Below are 17,050 nucleotides of genomic sequence, written 5' to 3'. Positions count from 1 at the left end.
AAACATGTAATGAGAATGAGCTCTATCCAGAAATGGGAGGGAGAGCAAGGGAGGGGTAAATTAGAGTAGAAATCTTTTGGATGCAGGCAAACAGGTGGGGGGTTGTCTGGTCTGTGAAGGCAGGGTGTCTGCAATCTTTGTAGCGATTAGATTTAATGGGACAGACACGTTTCTCTCCTTTGCATCCCCTCCTCCTCTCAGCCCGAGGGGGAGAAAGGAGGGAGGTGGTGATGGGGAGGTGGCAGGGGAAGAGAAGATTTGAAAGAGTCTTTGACGTCAGCCCTGCCCTATAAAAAGCTGGCAAGGAGCTGGAAAGCAGACAGCAGAGCTTGTGGAAGAGCAAAGATGCCAACCCCGAACATCTCCACCTCTGCAGCCAAAGGCTTCCGCAGGGCGGTGTCAGAGCTGGACTCCAAGCAAGCTGAGGCCATCATGGTAAGACAACTCTACCCCACTTCTTTCCCTCCCCCTCCAAAACCCACAACTTCTCCCATAGCTATAGGCAGAGAGAGGCAGGAATAGATGGACCAACATTGCCTCTGTGGGAGTTCGCCGACATGGGCACCTCCTGGCTCTTGGCTGGGAAAGGAAAATTACTCAAGCAGTTCTCTCTACATATTGGTACATGTGAAATGCAAACATTTAGGGGGGTGAAAACTTGAACTAATACAATGCCCACCACCTCAGCCAAAAGTAAGGTGAATAACCCACAGACTTAAGGCAAGAATAGCAAGGAATCCCCAGTGTGAAAGGTAATTTGAAAATCTTAATGATCTCCTAGTTTCAAGACATTATACCTGTTCTAGCATAATAAAAAAGTGGGGCTCTTGTTTTAGACTGCACACAAGGCACAGGCAGTTTAACTAGTGTGTTCACTGCTGTTGTGTCCATAGTTTATCTCTCAAAACATCCTTTCCCCATTTCTGTTCCCAGTCTTCCCTGATGTGGTCTCAGCCCTATGGTTAGCCTGGGGAATGCTTCTGCACACACCAAATCTGAATCTGTCAGGGAAAGGAGAGAAAAACTTCCCAATGAACTCTCAAGTGCCTTTAAAAAGCCAAGCCTAGCCAACCCATTGGACTGACTGTAGGGACAGGAACATTTCACCTCCTAACCCCAAAGCCTCGGCAGGCAGGACAAACCTGAAGAGTCCCAGCATGGGACAGTCTTGTGGGTCTCAGCTGTGTGCAGGCTGCAGGTGATGCTGAGGGAGCCAGAGCAGCCAGTGGCAATGGGAGCACCAGGAGGGGACCACCTGGGGATGCTGGGCAGGAGAAAACTCAGGAATAGAGATGTGTTAGGTAGCAGATGTGTTTGGTAGATGTCTGCAGCATGACTCCAGCAGGTCAGTTATAGAGCGCCCCAGTTCCTTCCCCTATGCTTGCTGCCTTTTTCGTTCACCCTTCTCTTAACCCTGTGCAATGCTCTGCCTTGCTAAAATCAGCCACTACATTGACAGACAGGTATTTTGGAGAGTGGAGTTTGCTGGGAAGGAAGTGAAACATTTAGGAAACAGGGACATAAAGTTGCCTTCTCTAATAAATGGAAATCAGGGAAGGCTTCCCGCTAACAGTCATTTTCATTTCGGCAAAATAATGAACACGTAAGTGGTTCTTGAAAACCTGGTATTTTTCAAGCAGCCTGTAAAATCAGTATTTGAGATGCTCGTTGAAATGCTCATCTGGAAAAGGGAAGAGCATTCGGTTATTACGCCCTCTGGGGTGCTGCTCCATGTTTTATGGGAAATGGGCCACTGAACAGAGGTGCCAGAGGAATTCAGGTTCAACAGATGGGCTGACAGGAGTGTGGCAACCTGCTTGGGGTGAGCAGCTCCTCCAGCCTGGGGGGTACATAAAACTTCAGCCTGTGTTTGTGTCCCTTCTTTAAATGGAAATGTTCAGAAAAAAAACCCCAAACTAAAATTAAAACTTTAACATGTGAGGATTATTTTGAGAGTGGGATGCATGAAAAACTTTACCCTTTGCTCTCACCTAGCACAGATTTCCACAACCCTGTCACTTATTTTGCTGGCTTCCACCAGGCAAGAAGCATGACTCTGCATTTGCATGTGACAGTGTACTTTCCTGGCCCTTGTGTTTTCAGTGGGACAATGGATATCAGCCACACAGCTCTTGCCCATCATCACACCACCTCCAGCAGATCTGAGGGGTTCCCTTGCCATTTTCCCCAAGGGACTAGCACTGTGCTCCAGGGGAAATTGTGCAAAATGGCTGGGGGGCGGGGGGGGGAAGAGACCTCTGCAATCCCAGAACTCATCCACAGCAGCAGGTATTTTATGTGTCAGCTGAGCCAACCAAACATCAAACGCACATCGTAGAAAAATCTTTTGTTATATATCAAGTTTTTCTGCTGCTAATAGTTTTTGCAAGAGACCCTGGGACTGGAGCTGGAGCTGGGTTTGGTTACAGAGCACAAAAACAGAGGCAGGCAGGAGACAGCCACTGGAGCCAAACCAGCATGAAAGAGTGCCCAGGGAAGCAGGGGTAGGATGTTACTGTCCCCATGTTGACAAGAGGGAAACAGTCTTTACAGTCCTTTCTGCTTGCTGCAAATAATGAGCCAGGGGACAAAAACCAAAGCAAAGTAACTTCGAACGCAGTGTTTTAATTACTCAGGCTGGGCACTCTGATTTTCAGTAAACTCAAAGATGGAAAAATGAACAAACCCTTCATAAGAGGCACAAACTAACCCTTCAAAAGAGGTGAATGACCATATCAGACTCGAGCCCTGATTAGGCAAATAAATGCTTTGCAAAATCAAATTACAGTTCTCACTGTAGCCAGATATGCACTCAGTGAGCTAGTCTGCAAGGCAATTTGGAAATACCATACAATGGCGCCTTCAGAAGAAAGGAAGACATTTATCATAAGATCAGTTTGGCTATTATACATGCCACATTCCTAATTTCCAGCAAAAGAAGGTAATACCCCAATGAGCATAAATGTGAGGGGCAGAGGAGAGAAAGATGAGATGGGGAGCGTGCAGCCAGGCAGCTTCCACCTGGCAGAGGAGGCAGCAGGCAGTCAGATCCCTTCCAGCCCTCTTCTTCCAAGCAAAATTCAGAAATCAGCCTTTTACCAGTGTTTTTTGTTTTATTTGTTTGGGGTTTTGTTTGTTTGTGGTTTTTTAGTTTTGGTTGGTTGGTTTTTTTGATTTGCCACCTAAAACACCATGGAGCTAAGGAACTTACAGGACTCCTATACAGGGACTGAAGTTCCCCCAGTCCTGCCTGCCTGGGGCCGCCCAGTCTCAGCACATGTGTCTGAGTGGTTGAGACTCCCTCTCATGGTGCAGCTTTCCAGCCTCGCCTTTTAAACTCCTCCAGGTTGGATTTCCACCTGATTTGCAACCTAAATATGGGGTTATAATTTCCCTCCTCTCCTCTTCTCCACCTCATAAGTAAAATCCTGTGCCTCAGGGCACAGTGTGACAAAGCATCCTTAGGTATCGTCACTGCCTGGCTTGGAGTCGCTGCAGAGACCATTTTCTGTGCCTGCCACAGGGCTGTTTGCCCTGCTTATTGCAGGCACTTTAAAGTAAATACTGGCTTAGCTTTAAACACCATAGTGATGCAAAACACGCGCTTAAAGCTGAGCACATGCGCACAAGGTTTTGAAAGTTGTGGCTGAGGTTACTTGTTAGATGTCTGCTCTCTTTGGGCATGAACACCACCAATTTAGACAAGCAGCAGTCTATGCTTATTTGTTAGAAGGTGATTTTCTGTGCCATGAGGAATAAAGGGTGGATCAGCAAACATAATTTCAGAGAGGTATCTTTACTAAAAAAGGACCAGATAGAAATGCAGCGGCTGGTGCCTTGATGTGCTGCAGTTTTGAGGTTGCATTTAAAATGTTGGCTTTACACTGCTAAAGCATCCAAGAGGATTTTTACAGGAAACATTATTTACTGATAGTGGGCTTTGAAAATCAGAGAGAAAATGAGCTTAGTAGTCGATCAGGCTGTCTTTTTAAAAGGAAAACACTCTCTAAATTTTCACAAGGTAGGGAAAGCACTGCTTGATTGGCATCTCTATCCTTTCAGAATATTTTCAATGTGACCAGAGGGAAAACTGCAGCCAGTCCCACTCTGGTCCTTCTTCAGTGCTTACCCAGGTTTCTTTTAGCAAGTTCTGGGGCTTTGTCATCTGGTTTGTGTATTGAACACAGAAAATTGGAAACAGCTGAGCTGCCTCTAAATGGAAAACTGGTTGTAAAAAGACAAAGAACAAATAAGTTGGTATATGAGCTATTTGTATAACAAAAGAAATAGTGGTGATTGAAATAGTGTGTAGTTCACTATAAATGTAAACGAGTGACCTAACATGACTTCAGGCACAGAGTTTCAGCATTTTAGATTCAATTCCAAATAACAGAAATCTGCAGGAGTTTGCTTGGACAAAATAAATCTATAGATGAGTGGGAGGAATTTATTTTCTGGAGTATATGGATGTGGTTCCAATTACACTTCAGTGGGCAAGCATCCACTTAATATCAAAAGAAAATGTCACATTAGATCCTAGGAGAGGTTTAGTTAAGCTGCCCTGATAATACACCTGCAAACAATTCATGTTTCCTGGCCAGGCCACAGCTGTGGGCTTCAGCTGTCCCTCACAAAGTATGTTTTCACAGATGACTTCAGGTTTGTCTAATGCCTCTCCGCTTGAGTTCATCAGACACCTGAAAGCTCTGTAAGATTGTCTATGATTTTTCGGTTTTGAAGGATATTGAAAACTGTTGCTAGGGAAGGTGAGGGGAGAAGCCCACTCTCCAGTCATGCTAAAAAGATATTTTACACAGATTTTTTCCAAAAGCTGCACATTTGTGAAAGTTCAGTTCTGAAACCTCAGTCCTCATCACCAAATCTTCCTCTACAAAGTCAGGCAAGTCAATACAACTTTTCCCTGCTTTCCTCTGCTGAGATGTATTAGTCATATCTGATCCAGCTACTGGGGATGTCTCTGATCTCCCCTTCTGTTCTGCCTTCAGTCTCCACGGTTCATTGGAAGACGTCAAAGCCTCATTGAAGATGCCAGGAAGGAAAGAGAAGCTGCAGCTGCAGCTACTGATGCTGCAGAGTCTACAGAGACCATTGTATTTGAGGAGAAGGATGGGAGAGCCATGCTGAATCTCTTCTTCATGCTCAAGGGAGCCAAGACTTCACCGCTGTCCCGTGTACTTAAAGTATTTGAGGTGAGTACCTAACCTGTTGTATGGTAGTCGAGGAATACACTTCAGGTTTCATGACTGTTCTTGGAGAAATATCACTTGAGCCTAATAAAGAAGAATTAGACTAGGTCTGCTTACTGCAAATGATCAGTCTGATGTCCCCACAGTTACACTTTGCTCATACCCCAGTGTGCCCTCACTTGCCATCACTAAGAATGAGGCATACCTCTGTCTTGCAGTGCTGTTAAACTCTGGGCTTTATTTTGCTTAATTATTGGATCCAACCACACAGGTTCACACTTCCAGTCCACACCCTTGTGCCTTATAGCATACTCTGACAACTCTCTCCACTGTTCAGCGCTTCAACTTCGTGTGAAGGGCTCTAATTCCACATTCAAAGCAAGCTGTGCACTTTGCCTGCCTGCAGACCAAACTCACCTTCCTTGTGGGTTAAGGCTTTCACAGTCTCTGAATGGCATTGACACACTGGTCCTTGGCCAAATAGTTACAGGAACTACTTCACCCTGGGTGTAAAACTGGTATCTTGATTTCAAAATTTCCTCTCTACTTCAAGGATTGATTTGATTCACATGTTAAAGGTTCTGTTTGATTCCTCTCCCCGAGATGCATCCTGTATATGCCTTTAATACCAAGGCAAACTGCTAACTGAGGTTTTTCCCTCTAGCCAGCAATATACTGTTGCATTATATAGGATCTCGGTACCATGAATGGAAAGACTGGTGTTCTTTCCATTGGAAATAGTTGCTATCTATTTAAACAGTAATCAAAGCTTGCATATATGTAGTACATTTTCATCCAGAATGATTCAGAAGTGTTTTGCAAACTGAGGTTCTGAGATGTGTTTTATCTATGGTAATTTAATTTCACTGACTTCAGCGGTGATGGGAGAGGACAATTTGTTCCTGATAATCTGTTATGTGGCTTGTAAGGGGCCTCTGGAGGTCTCTAGTCCAACCTCCTGCTCAGAGCAGATCTGGTCACAACAGGTTGTTCAGGGCTTTGTGCACTGTACAGTAAACCCACTACTTAACAGCTGTTAACCTACAAAAAGTATACTTATCCCTTGGGGGATATTTCCCTGAAATTGTAGGGCATTCTAGTTATTCATTGCCCATGCAGTATTATCTCTGATACTCTTATGAAAAATGTTTAAGTTCTTCAGCAATTACAAAATGTCTTGCATCGCCTCTAAGAAGACTGTTGCAAGAAAAACTATTTTTTGGGAAACATATGGTTCTTGTCTCAAGACTGAAAGAATCTCTATGAAAAACTTAACTGACAAAACTCTTAGTGCTGCCATGACTGGGGTCTCCTGCCCAGAAGTACACGGGCACCAGATAAAAATCTATCAGTGTAACGTTCAACAGGCTGCTCAGTGGGTATGAAACAGATGTGTGGGCTCTTGTACTTGGTAGATTTTATGTTACTCTACATTTAAACTCTGTAGTTCAAATATTTTCAAAACATCAAGAGAGAAGCTGGGGCAGCTTATGTTCAAATATTGTTTATTTCATCCTGGAGCAAAAAAGCTCTTTGAGCTTGTCACAGAAAGAGCTTTAAATATAATAAAAAGACAAGCATGTCAAGCCCCAACAGAGGAAGATTCATTTCCCAGATCCCTCTGGCAATGCAGGTACAAGACATGAAAGCAGACAGGCATAATGACATTTGCCTCATCATGAGCCAGGCTTCAGGGAAGCTGGTTTCACTCTTCTCTATGTGTTACATGCAGCTAAAGCATAGGTAATGCAATCATAGCTGTCAGATTAATGCAAAGGTATTGATTGTTGAGGGGACAATGTAATAGTGAAGTTGGTAGGTACATTAAAAAACACAGTCCTAAATTTAATTTACCTGTGGCATTGCATCTGTTCTTTCTCATCTTTTTGCCTCTGATTAACAAAAGAGATCATGTCCCTTCCTCTATCAAAGGTCTTCCAGGGACTTTGGAAAGGTTGGGTCATTGCCCAGGGACTTGGACTTGTACTGCCAGTTTTCACTGAGCTAAAGAAAATATCCACAAATCTACCAGGGCCCTTTGAAAGACTGTAGACTCCATTTTGTCTCGCTCTTATTCCATGGAGGAATAACGAGCCCAAAGGACATCAGTTCTGATAGTGAGCCCAAACCGAAGCTCTGAGGGCGGGTCATGCCATCCCCGCCGTTCAGCACCACGGCCAGCGCCGCGCCGCCGGCCGCGCCCGGGCAGCCCCTTCGCCCCCCACCACACCCCTCCGAACGCCACCTTGGTCTTGGGTGGGAGGTGGAAGAAAAGGGGGCCATGAGAAGTGGCACTTTGCCACATCAACTTTCTCGCTTGATGTGGTCTTCTTTGCCATTGTGGAAGTCTTCTGTTGGTACCTATGACCAGCCCAAGTGGCTGCCTGTGCAGAAGGAAAAACTGTGGAATTAATGGGTAAGTGCATTTACACTGGAGGTACAGAGGGGGCACGAACTAAACGACAAGAGGGAATCCATCCCAGACTGGGATTGTTAAGCCTGGAAAAGAGAAGGTTTTGACGTGACCTAATTGCAACCTGCCAGTATCTGAAGGGGGCCTACAAGAAGGATGGATGGGAACTATTTAAAAGAGTATGTAGTGTCAGGACAAGGATGAATATCTTCAAACTTAAAGAGAGTAGGTTTAGGTTGGATATTAGGGAAAAAAATTACTGTAAGCATGGTGAGGCACTGGAACAGGTTGCCTGGAGAAGTTGTAGATGCCCCATCTCTGGGAGTGTTAAAGGTCAAGTTGGATGGAGCTCTGAGTAACCTGGTCTACTGAAAGCTACCCCTGCCCATGACAAGGGGTTTGCAACTAGTTGATTTTTAAGGTTCCTTCCAACTCAAACCCTTCTGATTCTACGTATGGACATTTTTGGGTAGCTGCAGGAGGTGTCTCAAGTGTTGCTTCATGGTTTTGTTCTTTCTTTCCATGTCCCAAAAGACATTTGAAGCTAAAATTCACCACCTGGAGACCAGGCTTAGCCGAAAGCCCCGTGAAGGAACTGCTGAACTGGAATACTTTGTGCGCTGTGAAGTCCACAGCTCTGACCTCAACACTTTCATTAGCTCCATCAAGAGGGTAGCAGAAGATGTGAGGACCACTAAGGAAGACAAATGTAAGGAACTTACAAACTTTTTCACTTGTGAGGAGAGGCTGAGCTCTCCCTGTTGAAAAAGGGTGGCGATTTCGTTATTCCCACTAAAGGGAAAGGGCTACTCTATGCTAAATTTCAGTAAACCAGAAAAGACTGCCTCTGGGACACCTGAATCCTGAAAGCCACTTCCCTCCCTGTCCGTTTCTCAACAGACTCCATTGTTCATAGCCCATTCTTCTGGTAACAGATACAAAAAATAGAAATAGGAGATTGAATTTCTTGCTTGTTCACACCTCTCCTAATGAGCTCTCCATCCCTACTCCAGTGGAGTCCAGAATCTTTCAGTAAAATCCAATTTTCATCTCCTTCTTTATTTTTGTCACAAAATACTCTGCTGAGAGACGGGCAGGGAAGTCGTGAGATGCAGATCATGACACTAGACATGACTCTAGAACAAAGACCATTTAGATTGTGGAATTACTGCCCAGAAGGCACAGCTGTGCCATGTGCTGTTTGTTGTGTGTGTGCATTTGGCACATGAAATCAGATGTATCTTACTCAGCCTCACAACCCCTTCTTATTAGGGAGTGCTCCATCTTCACCTCCACAGACAGATTGTCACTTTCTCTCTCCCCACAGTTCACTGGTTTCCAAGAAAAATCTGTGAATTGGACAAGTGCCACCATTTGGTCACCAAGTTTGACCCTGACTTGGATCTGGATCACCCGGTGAGTTAGTCTGCATGGGCACACCCTCATACTGAACTCCTGAGCTGTCCCACAGAAGCAGGGAGTTGGAGAACACCTATTAGTGCAGCTGATCAGTCAACTACAGTGAGAATGACACCTTGAGAGAAGTTTCTCCAGCCAGCGATGATCTTTCTTGCATGAGAAATTTTAGTAACTGATTAAAAATCCTATCTCTGTTCCTATTTGCCGTCACAGGGCTACTCTGACCCAGTATATCGCCAGAGAAGGAAATCAATAGCAGAGATTGCTTTTCACTATAAGCAGTAAGTCTCTTTCCTAACATTCATGAAGGGATAACGACATGTCAATAAACCTGTTGGGAAGTCATTGTACTACATTTTTGACACTTCTTTCATGTTTTGTCTCCCCATTCAGCCTTTCCAGCTCATTTTGTGTCTCTTTTCTCTCTGTTCATTCCAATCTCTTCTTAATTAAAAAATATCTGTTTTCATTAATTCATCCATCGATACAGATATAATAAGAATAAACTTCCTGCATAAAAAAGCTACATCCATCAGATCTCAAACTTAATTTTGAAATGTAGCACCTCTGTTAGAATGGCACCTAGTTTTGACTTCAGTGTTTCAACTACTGAAAAACTATCACATGCTCAGAAAATTTGTTCCAATGCTTTATTGGAACCATTGTTCCAAAGAACAATGTGAAAAAAATGTGGGTTTTCTTTCTAAACTGTACTTTGATAGCTTTAGCTTTTACGCAGTGGATCATACATGCCTTTCATCTGCTAGATAAAACACTGCTATCAGAGATTTTATTTTTTTCTGCTATGAGGGTATTTATAGACTAAATGGTTCACCTCCAAACTCTGTCTGATAAATTAAACAGATTCCAGTAACATTTTCAACATTGTCTTATATAGGTTTAAGACTATTCCTACTTAATACTTCTGATATATGCAGTGATAGGACTCAGTCTGTTCACTACAACATCAAAGAGAGCTCTAATATTCAGTTAGGTTTGTAAAATATTCCCTATATCCTATTCAGTGACACTGCCTTTCACAGTAGCATTCTCTCTGAGCAGGACTTCAGGTACAGATGAGCTGTGCTCACTGTAGTGAGCTGTGCTGAAAGCAGACTACAGAAATTATATGGATCACTTTCTTCAGCTACCCCTGCAATTGGTGAGATGCCAGTACAGTTTTCTGCTGTTAGGTTTCATGTTCTTTGCTGATTTGAAGCCCAGAATATGGACACTGAAGGTTTTATCCTGTATGAATACTAGGTGCACAGAAAGTCACTGTGCCAACAAATGACACAGGAATAAACACTGTCCTAAGATGATGCACCAATTTGCAATGTCTTCTCTTACATCTCACCTGCAGGTTAATATTTATGAGCCACTGTGTAGTGTCTCTTCAGGCTGTTAATGGAAAAGGAACTATGCTTTTACACTGTAATATATGAATACCTCACTTGTTCAAATAGAGAATAGAAAGACTCAGGAAATACAATTGCTAACTATGATGAGAAAAAGCAAAATTGTCGGTCTTCTTTAGTGCCCACTTACATCAACGTTAAGATTTTCCATTCTTGCCATCCTTAATATTACTGACAATATATTTTTCTGCAGTTCAAATGCATTTAGCTTTCCTTCTCAGCTCATTTTATTTCCCAGCTGGTGGTTCATTCTTGAAGCCACCAGCTCCCTGAACTTCAGGCACATGAAACGAATTTATTTTCATACAAAGTTTCTTTTTTTCTTTTCTGGTAAATGTTGTTCCTGCTAAACCCTTGCTCATCCCTTGATCATTTATAATCTGACTAGACTAATGCTTTTCTTCGTGTCTATGTTCTTGTTGCACCTGTACAAACGACCCAGTACTAAGGCTTTGTCTTTCCTGTCACCCCCTTGTTTGGTTTAAAGAAGATTGGTGAACATCATGCAGAGCTTCTCCAAAGTGCTTCCTTCTCGAAGGGAAGAGGAGCCTGGCATGTGCTCTGCTCAGTAATGGTGCATTTGCCTTGCAGTGGGGACCCAATCCCTCACGTGGAGTACACAGCAGAGGAGATCGCTACCTGGTGAGTGCTGATTTGATTGAGGATATTTATTGGCTTCACCATTAGAAGTTGGGAATCAAAACCCAAACGGTTAAGGTGTGACCTCTTGAAAAATGTATCAGGAGCGCAAGTATCCTACTTAATAGCTTGTTACAAAAGCCAGTAACATATTGCATGGCATTTTATGGTAGGGCCACATCCAGGAGAGCAAGCTACGTCCAAAACAGCGATGCTCTGTCTCCTCCTTTCTTGGGGCTGCATCAACAGCCCCTTCACACTGCAGCCCCCAGGAGCCTCCAAAGGAGCCTCCACAGAGAGCAAGGTAGATAATTTAGAGTCCCACTTCTCTAGGAGTCCTGACTTAGTAGCAGCCTCCAAACAAAGAGCAGTTATCATAGGTGCAGAAAGAAGAGGCCAGTGGTGAATATCTGCATGGTACCTCCCTGGACTCACTTAGGAAAACACTTCCTTTGAGGATGATTTTTTCCAGGAGTGTTGCTGCAGGAGTGTCTCTGAAAACAAGGCCAACTCATATGAGCTGAGTACACAGGCTTCTCAACAAGGTCATCTCCTGGTTCTATTGACTGTCTTCACAGTGCAACTTCAGAAGTTTACCTACTGGGAATATTTTAATTCCAGTTAATACCTTTTATACAATTTCCTGACCTTCAAGTCAGAAATAGGTCTGTGCAGATACAGCTGCTGCCTTTGCAGGCTTGTTTGAATGTGTGTCTGTATGTTTACATACCTCTATCAATGTGCAGAGATATAGCCTTAGTGGTGGAGAAAGGCAAAAGGACAAGGAGCCTAGAGGCCTGGGTCCCTGGTAGTGCATAACACTATGACAGGAGAGGACTAGACACATCAAGCCACTGAATGAATGCCACCTCTTGTCCTGAAGGAAGGAGGTGTACAGCACCCTGAAGAGCTTGTACCCTACCCATGCCTGCAAGGAGTACCTTGAAGCTTTCAGTCTACTGGAGAAATTCTGTGGCTACAATGAGAACAACATCCCTCAGCTGGAGGAGGTTTCCCGCTTCCTGAAAGGTGGGTATGAGCCTGGGGGACCCAGGTTCAGGGTGTGCCAGGGCTCCAGCATGGTGGTGGCAGCTACGGATGACAGCCTGAACCCAAAGGAGGAGAGTGTGAGCTGAGATTTTGGAGGAGAGCTGGTGGTTTGTGCATTGCCCACAGAGGACAGAGGTAGAGCCCAAGTGGTGGAGATTGCAGCTAAGCACAGTGGGCTGCAATTGAAGATCAAGCTCATAGCCAAATGATCCCACTGAGCAACTAAAGAGCAGATGTTGTTCCCTAGAAGGAGCAAATAAATTAGATTTGGCACAAAAGAAGCCCTTTAGTTTCCAGTGCTGGGAACACAGGACATCAGCACAGCCCACGGGCCATGCTCCTCACAGAGATGGTATGTGCTGTTTCAGAGAGGACTGGCTTCCAGCTCCGGCCGGTGGCTGGCTTGTTGTCAGCACGGGACTTCCTCGCCAGCCTGGCCTTCCGCGTCTTCCAGTGCACGCAGTACATCCGCCACGCCTCCTCGCCCATGCACTCCCCTGAGCCGTGAGTATTGCCTGGCCCCCATGGCCTCCCCCTCCTGCATCTCTCACCTGGCCAGCAATTACCCTTTCTCCCCATCGGACACACTCTGTCAGCTGCTGACTGTGTTTTCCTCCTTTCCGCCCTGACATCGGCAGGGATTGCTGTCACGAGCTGCTGGGGCACGTCCCGATGCTGGCTGACAAGACATTTGCCCAGTTCTCTCAGGTAAGGTGGCCATCTGCTTTCTCACTCCTGAGAGAGCAGGGCACAAGGTGGGATCCCAAACCCCAGTGTCGCCACCTAAACCCTTCCTTGTTCTTATTGAACATGATGTTCCAGTGATGGACTGAGAACTCTAATACTAACTCTGCAGCAAAGTGTTTTTAGTCTGAGCACAATGAAGTCCCATCAGATGCATGGCACAGCAGGACAGCAATATCTGTTATCTCAAAGCAATAAAACAGAGAAATAAATGTGTAAGGCCCGCAGACCAAATCTGATATTTGCCCCTTCCCTTCTTTTCCTAGGACATTGGGCTGGCATCTCTGGGAGCAACTGATGAAGAAATTGAGAAACTAGCAACAGTAAGTTTACATCTTTGCTGGATGGCGGCCCAACCCCTCCAGCAGCACTTCTGTGGTATCAAGGGGACAGGTTCAGCCTGATGCTCCAAGATTTGCAGGCTCAGAGCCCCCACCTGAGCTGCCCCAGCCCTGCTCTTTTCACGATGTCTGTGCAGAGCAGAGATCAGTTTAACAGCAGAGCTTGCTTGCACATTAACCCAATTTTCTTGGGCACCAGTAGTATCACCAAGCATCGTATTTCTAACAGCAGCATTGCTGGAACTCTTTGGGATGGGATTAAATGACATCCACTTCCTTTGGCTCTCCCTCAGCAAGGTGACCTATTCTGCTCCAAGGGCACCAAACAGCAGCATCACACAGCAGCTGGATGCACAGGGTACAAGCCCAGGGATGCAGACTCCATCTGTCCTGGTGCAGCAGCAACTTAGTTTAGCACTTTTCTCTGGCAGCAAAGGGTGCAGGGTATGGAGAGTGGACAAAGTGTCAGGCATCTGTTCCTTTAAATAGCCGCAGACCTTGGCCATGATGTAAGGGCTCAGAAGTGACAGGGAGATGAAGATGACGATCTGTATCCTCCAGGAGTTTTCCCTTTTCCTTTCACAGCTTTACTGGTTTACAGTGGAGTTTGGGCTCTGCAGACAGAACGGAATAGTCAAAGCCTACGGAGCCGGGCTCCTGTCTTCCTACGGGGAGCTCATAGTAAGTCCCAGCATAATTTGCCTCTCTGCTCTAGACTTATAGAGCAAAACACCTTCTGTTTCAGCACCTCTACAGCGACTTTACCCAATCTGTTCTCCACCTTTGTTTACCTCATATGTGCCCTTCAATCCCCTTAGTTTCATGCTGCCACTTTTCTGCTGTGTTCATAGCACTCCTTGTCAGACGAACCAGAGGTGCGGGATTTTGACCCAGATGCTGCTGCTGTTCAGCCCTACCAGGACCAGAACTACCAGCCTGTTTATTTTGTGTCTGAAAGCTTCAGTGATGCCAAAAGTAAATTGAGGTAGGACTGGGCAGTGAGAGAGACCCAAATAGAAGGAAATTAAAATATAATATATTGAGATAGGGGTTGACAGTATGGCTGCTTTCAGTTCAAGTTCTCAGAAGTACTCTGGAAACTCTTGTCAGGTCTTTAAAGGTTAAGTGATTCTCCAGTTCCTATGGGGTCCAAAGAGCCCCTACAAAATCTGCTGGACTCAAGGTCTTGCATGTGGAGCAGTGGGATGGAATGGAAGGCATTCTTGGGGATAAGATCGAGGGAGCAAGAGAAGGGACAGATCTAGCTAGTCTGCCTAGTTCTCACAGGCAGCAGTTACAGACTATCTCCAGTTGCCAGAGGAGGCCAAGCAACATAACAGAGGGCTGGTGGTCCAGAAATTGGAGACCCAAACCATCCACCAGGACCCCCTCTGCTACCTTGCTGCAGAAGGACCAAGTGGTATAGGTCAGGTATTTGCTGTCCTTTGTGGGAGCATCTTGCCAGCATGTGTCCTTCTGAAACATGGGCTTCTGCATTATGTAAAAGTTTGCTCTGTGGGTGAAAGTTTTAGGAAAATGGTGAAGAGCTGCTCAAAATGGTGGCATTCTCTGAATTTTGGATGCAGAAAGATGTTGTCTTTCTGAGCAGCTGCTGTGCAACTTACCTATTTATTATTCAACCAGGGAAAAGACCTAAACAGGCAGGAGAAAATACAAACCCAGAAAAACAACCAAACCCAGGCATCATTAGTAGCTCATACACAAACAAAAAAGATTTGCTTGGCGTGAATAGATTTATCCAGGGGGAAAAAAGGAACTTTTGCCTCCTAGGGTTAGTGAACACCAGACAGCATCTCACCCGTGTAAATGTGTTTCCCCATCCCATGAGACTGTGAACGGGATGGTAAAAGCCAGCTCTACCCATGGTCATCTCTTTAAAAGAGCATTTTCTTGGTCATACTGAGAATTGCCTACAGGAGAAAAGCTCAGTCCTTTAACATTCGATTGACAGAGGAAAACTTTGCCTATACCATTTTTATCTTAGCTTAGGAAAGAGACAGAATGAGGTAAACATGATGTACATGACCTTGCAGTTCCTTCAAGAGCGGTATTTAATATAAATTAAGAGGACTGCTATATTTTAACTTCTGCTTTTATTACCCTCACTTGCACTGTTCACACAACCTGGGGTCCAGCTGCTCCAAAGCAAGCACACACTAGGCTGCTTTAAAAAAAACCAACTGCTGCCTAATGAGTCATTTCCTTGCATTTAAAAAGGAAATATACACCACATACACAGCCAAGATTAGGCTAGAGGGTCTTGACTGTGGCAAGCTTGACTGTGACTGTAAACGATCCTCTTTAAAGAGCTCAGAGACCACACAGATGTTTCCCTCTGGGGTGAAAACATTAAAGCATCTGTATCTTTTGCATTACTGGCAGCTGCCACCATGGACCTGACTATCAATGCTATTCCTCAAGAAAAGCCTCTTTTCTCAGAAGGGGTACACTCCCCCAGTGCCCTTCCAAGCACCTATGTCATATTTATATGCTTCAAAAGGTGTCAAGTGATCACACTCACGTTGGAAGGCAAGTTTCTAGCCATTAGCAGTCATGGTTGTGGCTGACGGCATTAAGAAGAGAGGTGAGCTGGACCTTACCTGGTAGAACTGAGATAAACCACATCTTTCAGGAGATGGACAACGCAAGTATGCAGGAAACCCCTTCATTTGCACATTTTTGCTGCTTTCCTGCAAGAATGGCAGCTTCCTGCCAGTGTTAGCCTGCACCTTGGACCTTGTTGCCCCTTGGCCCTATCTGTTGTGTTTTCCCCCAACCCCTTGCAATTCCATACTAAGCATGAAGTACCAGCTAGAGGAACATCTGCCTCCATCTGGGAAAGGGCTGTGCTTTCCCGAGCCCTGTGCCAGAGCAGACCTGTGGTAGCCACAAGAGGGTAGCCTAAGCTAAGCAATTCAGGAGCGAAAGGGTGAAGCCTCTGCAGAGGCAAGGATCATGCCTGTTGCTATTGCTGTTTGTTCCCTCATCTTCCCAGGCCTTTCCAGCATGAGATTGTAGCCATGAGTACCTAAATATAAACTCCCAGCTCCATATTTACATAGCCCCAAAATCAAAAAACCCTACCTTGTCAAGTATACAAATCTTAGCATTGGAAGCAAATGTGGGCAACTTTGTGGAAACCTTATGCTTGACTTGCTTTCACTTGACCACGTAATTCTCCATTAGAAAAGTACCAACAAGGTCTTGCTCTTGAGAGATATCAGGTGAAGTCAAGTTCATCACTGAGATCTAGGCTACAGTTAGCTTTTTGTATGGTAGTGCAGCTTTGCTCAAGCACAAGGCTCTGGTGATGCTATTCTCATCCTCTGGCTCAGGTCTGAGGCACTGCCTGTCAAATCTATCCTTAAGATGACACACAGCTAGTTTCCCCCTCCCCAAGTACAGATCAGTCAATAAATGAATGTCAGAAAGGATTTAGTAATATAATGCTATAATACCGTGGGCTTTCCATGCAATTAGCTACTAAATCTCCTTGGCATTTTGTGAAAAAGAAATTGAAGCAGAGGGTGCCTGGCAATGGACGTGGAGGTGACCACTTCAGTGTACCCTCTGGTTTGGTACAAGCACATGTATTCAGCCCACAGAAACTCACAGGCATACTCATAGTTTTCCTTGATGAACAGAAGGGATTTCAACTACTGCTATAGTCCTGTGGAGCTGGAAAGGTGGGAAACCAGAGCTTTTGTGCTAACTTGGAAACTCTGCCTAAAGGAGGCATTAACCTGTTGTGATCTTCCTGGGTAATTGGTGCTGGGTAGGAGGGAGACTCAGAATCCA

The 17,050-nt window shown here is 45.0% G+C and overlaps 1 protein-coding gene across 2 annotated transcripts in view; it reads left to right on the top strand.

Annotated features, from left to right (window-relative positions):
• The first annotated feature begins 310 nt into the window (after window positions 1–310).
• The window catches only part of TH (tyrosine hydroxylase), a 17,523-nt gene continuing 783 nt past the window's right edge, over window positions 311–17,050 (top strand). The window contains exons 1-12 of one of the 2 annotated variants that reach the window (XM_017813793.1): window positions 311–435; window positions 5,007–5,210; window positions 8,155–8,329; window positions 8,948–9,036; window positions 9,253–9,320; window positions 11,049–11,099; window positions 11,980–12,125; window positions 12,515–12,650; window positions 12,785–12,854; window positions 13,157–13,213; window positions 13,817–13,912; window positions 14,083–14,216. In XM_017813793.1, coding sequence (XP_017669282.1) covers window positions 346–435; window positions 5,007–5,210; window positions 8,155–8,329; window positions 8,948–9,036; window positions 9,253–9,320; window positions 11,049–11,099; window positions 11,980–12,125; window positions 12,515–12,650; window positions 12,785–12,854; window positions 13,157–13,213; window positions 13,817–13,912; window positions 14,083–14,216 — 1,316 coding nt within the window. In that variant the 5' untranslated portion in view covers window positions 311–345. The remainder of the gene's footprint in view (window positions 436–5,006; window positions 5,211–8,154; window positions 8,330–8,947; window positions 9,037–9,252; window positions 9,321–11,048; window positions 11,100–11,979; window positions 12,126–12,514; window positions 12,651–12,784; window positions 12,855–13,156; window positions 13,214–13,816; window positions 13,913–14,082; window positions 14,217–17,050) is intronic. The other variant, XM_017813802.1, reaches the window with a different exon arrangement.

Source organism: Lepidothrix coronata, unplaced genomic scaffold (assembly GCF_001604755.1).
Source record: "Lepidothrix coronata isolate B3197 unplaced genomic scaffold, Lepidothrix_coronata-1.0 Scaffold1, whole genome shotgun sequence".
NCBI lineage: Eukaryota > Metazoa > Chordata > Aves > Passeriformes > Pipridae > Lepidothrix > Lepidothrix coronata.
The sequence above is the reverse complement of the archived record's forward strand: the minus strand, read 5'-3'. Positions and strand labels throughout refer to the sequence as shown.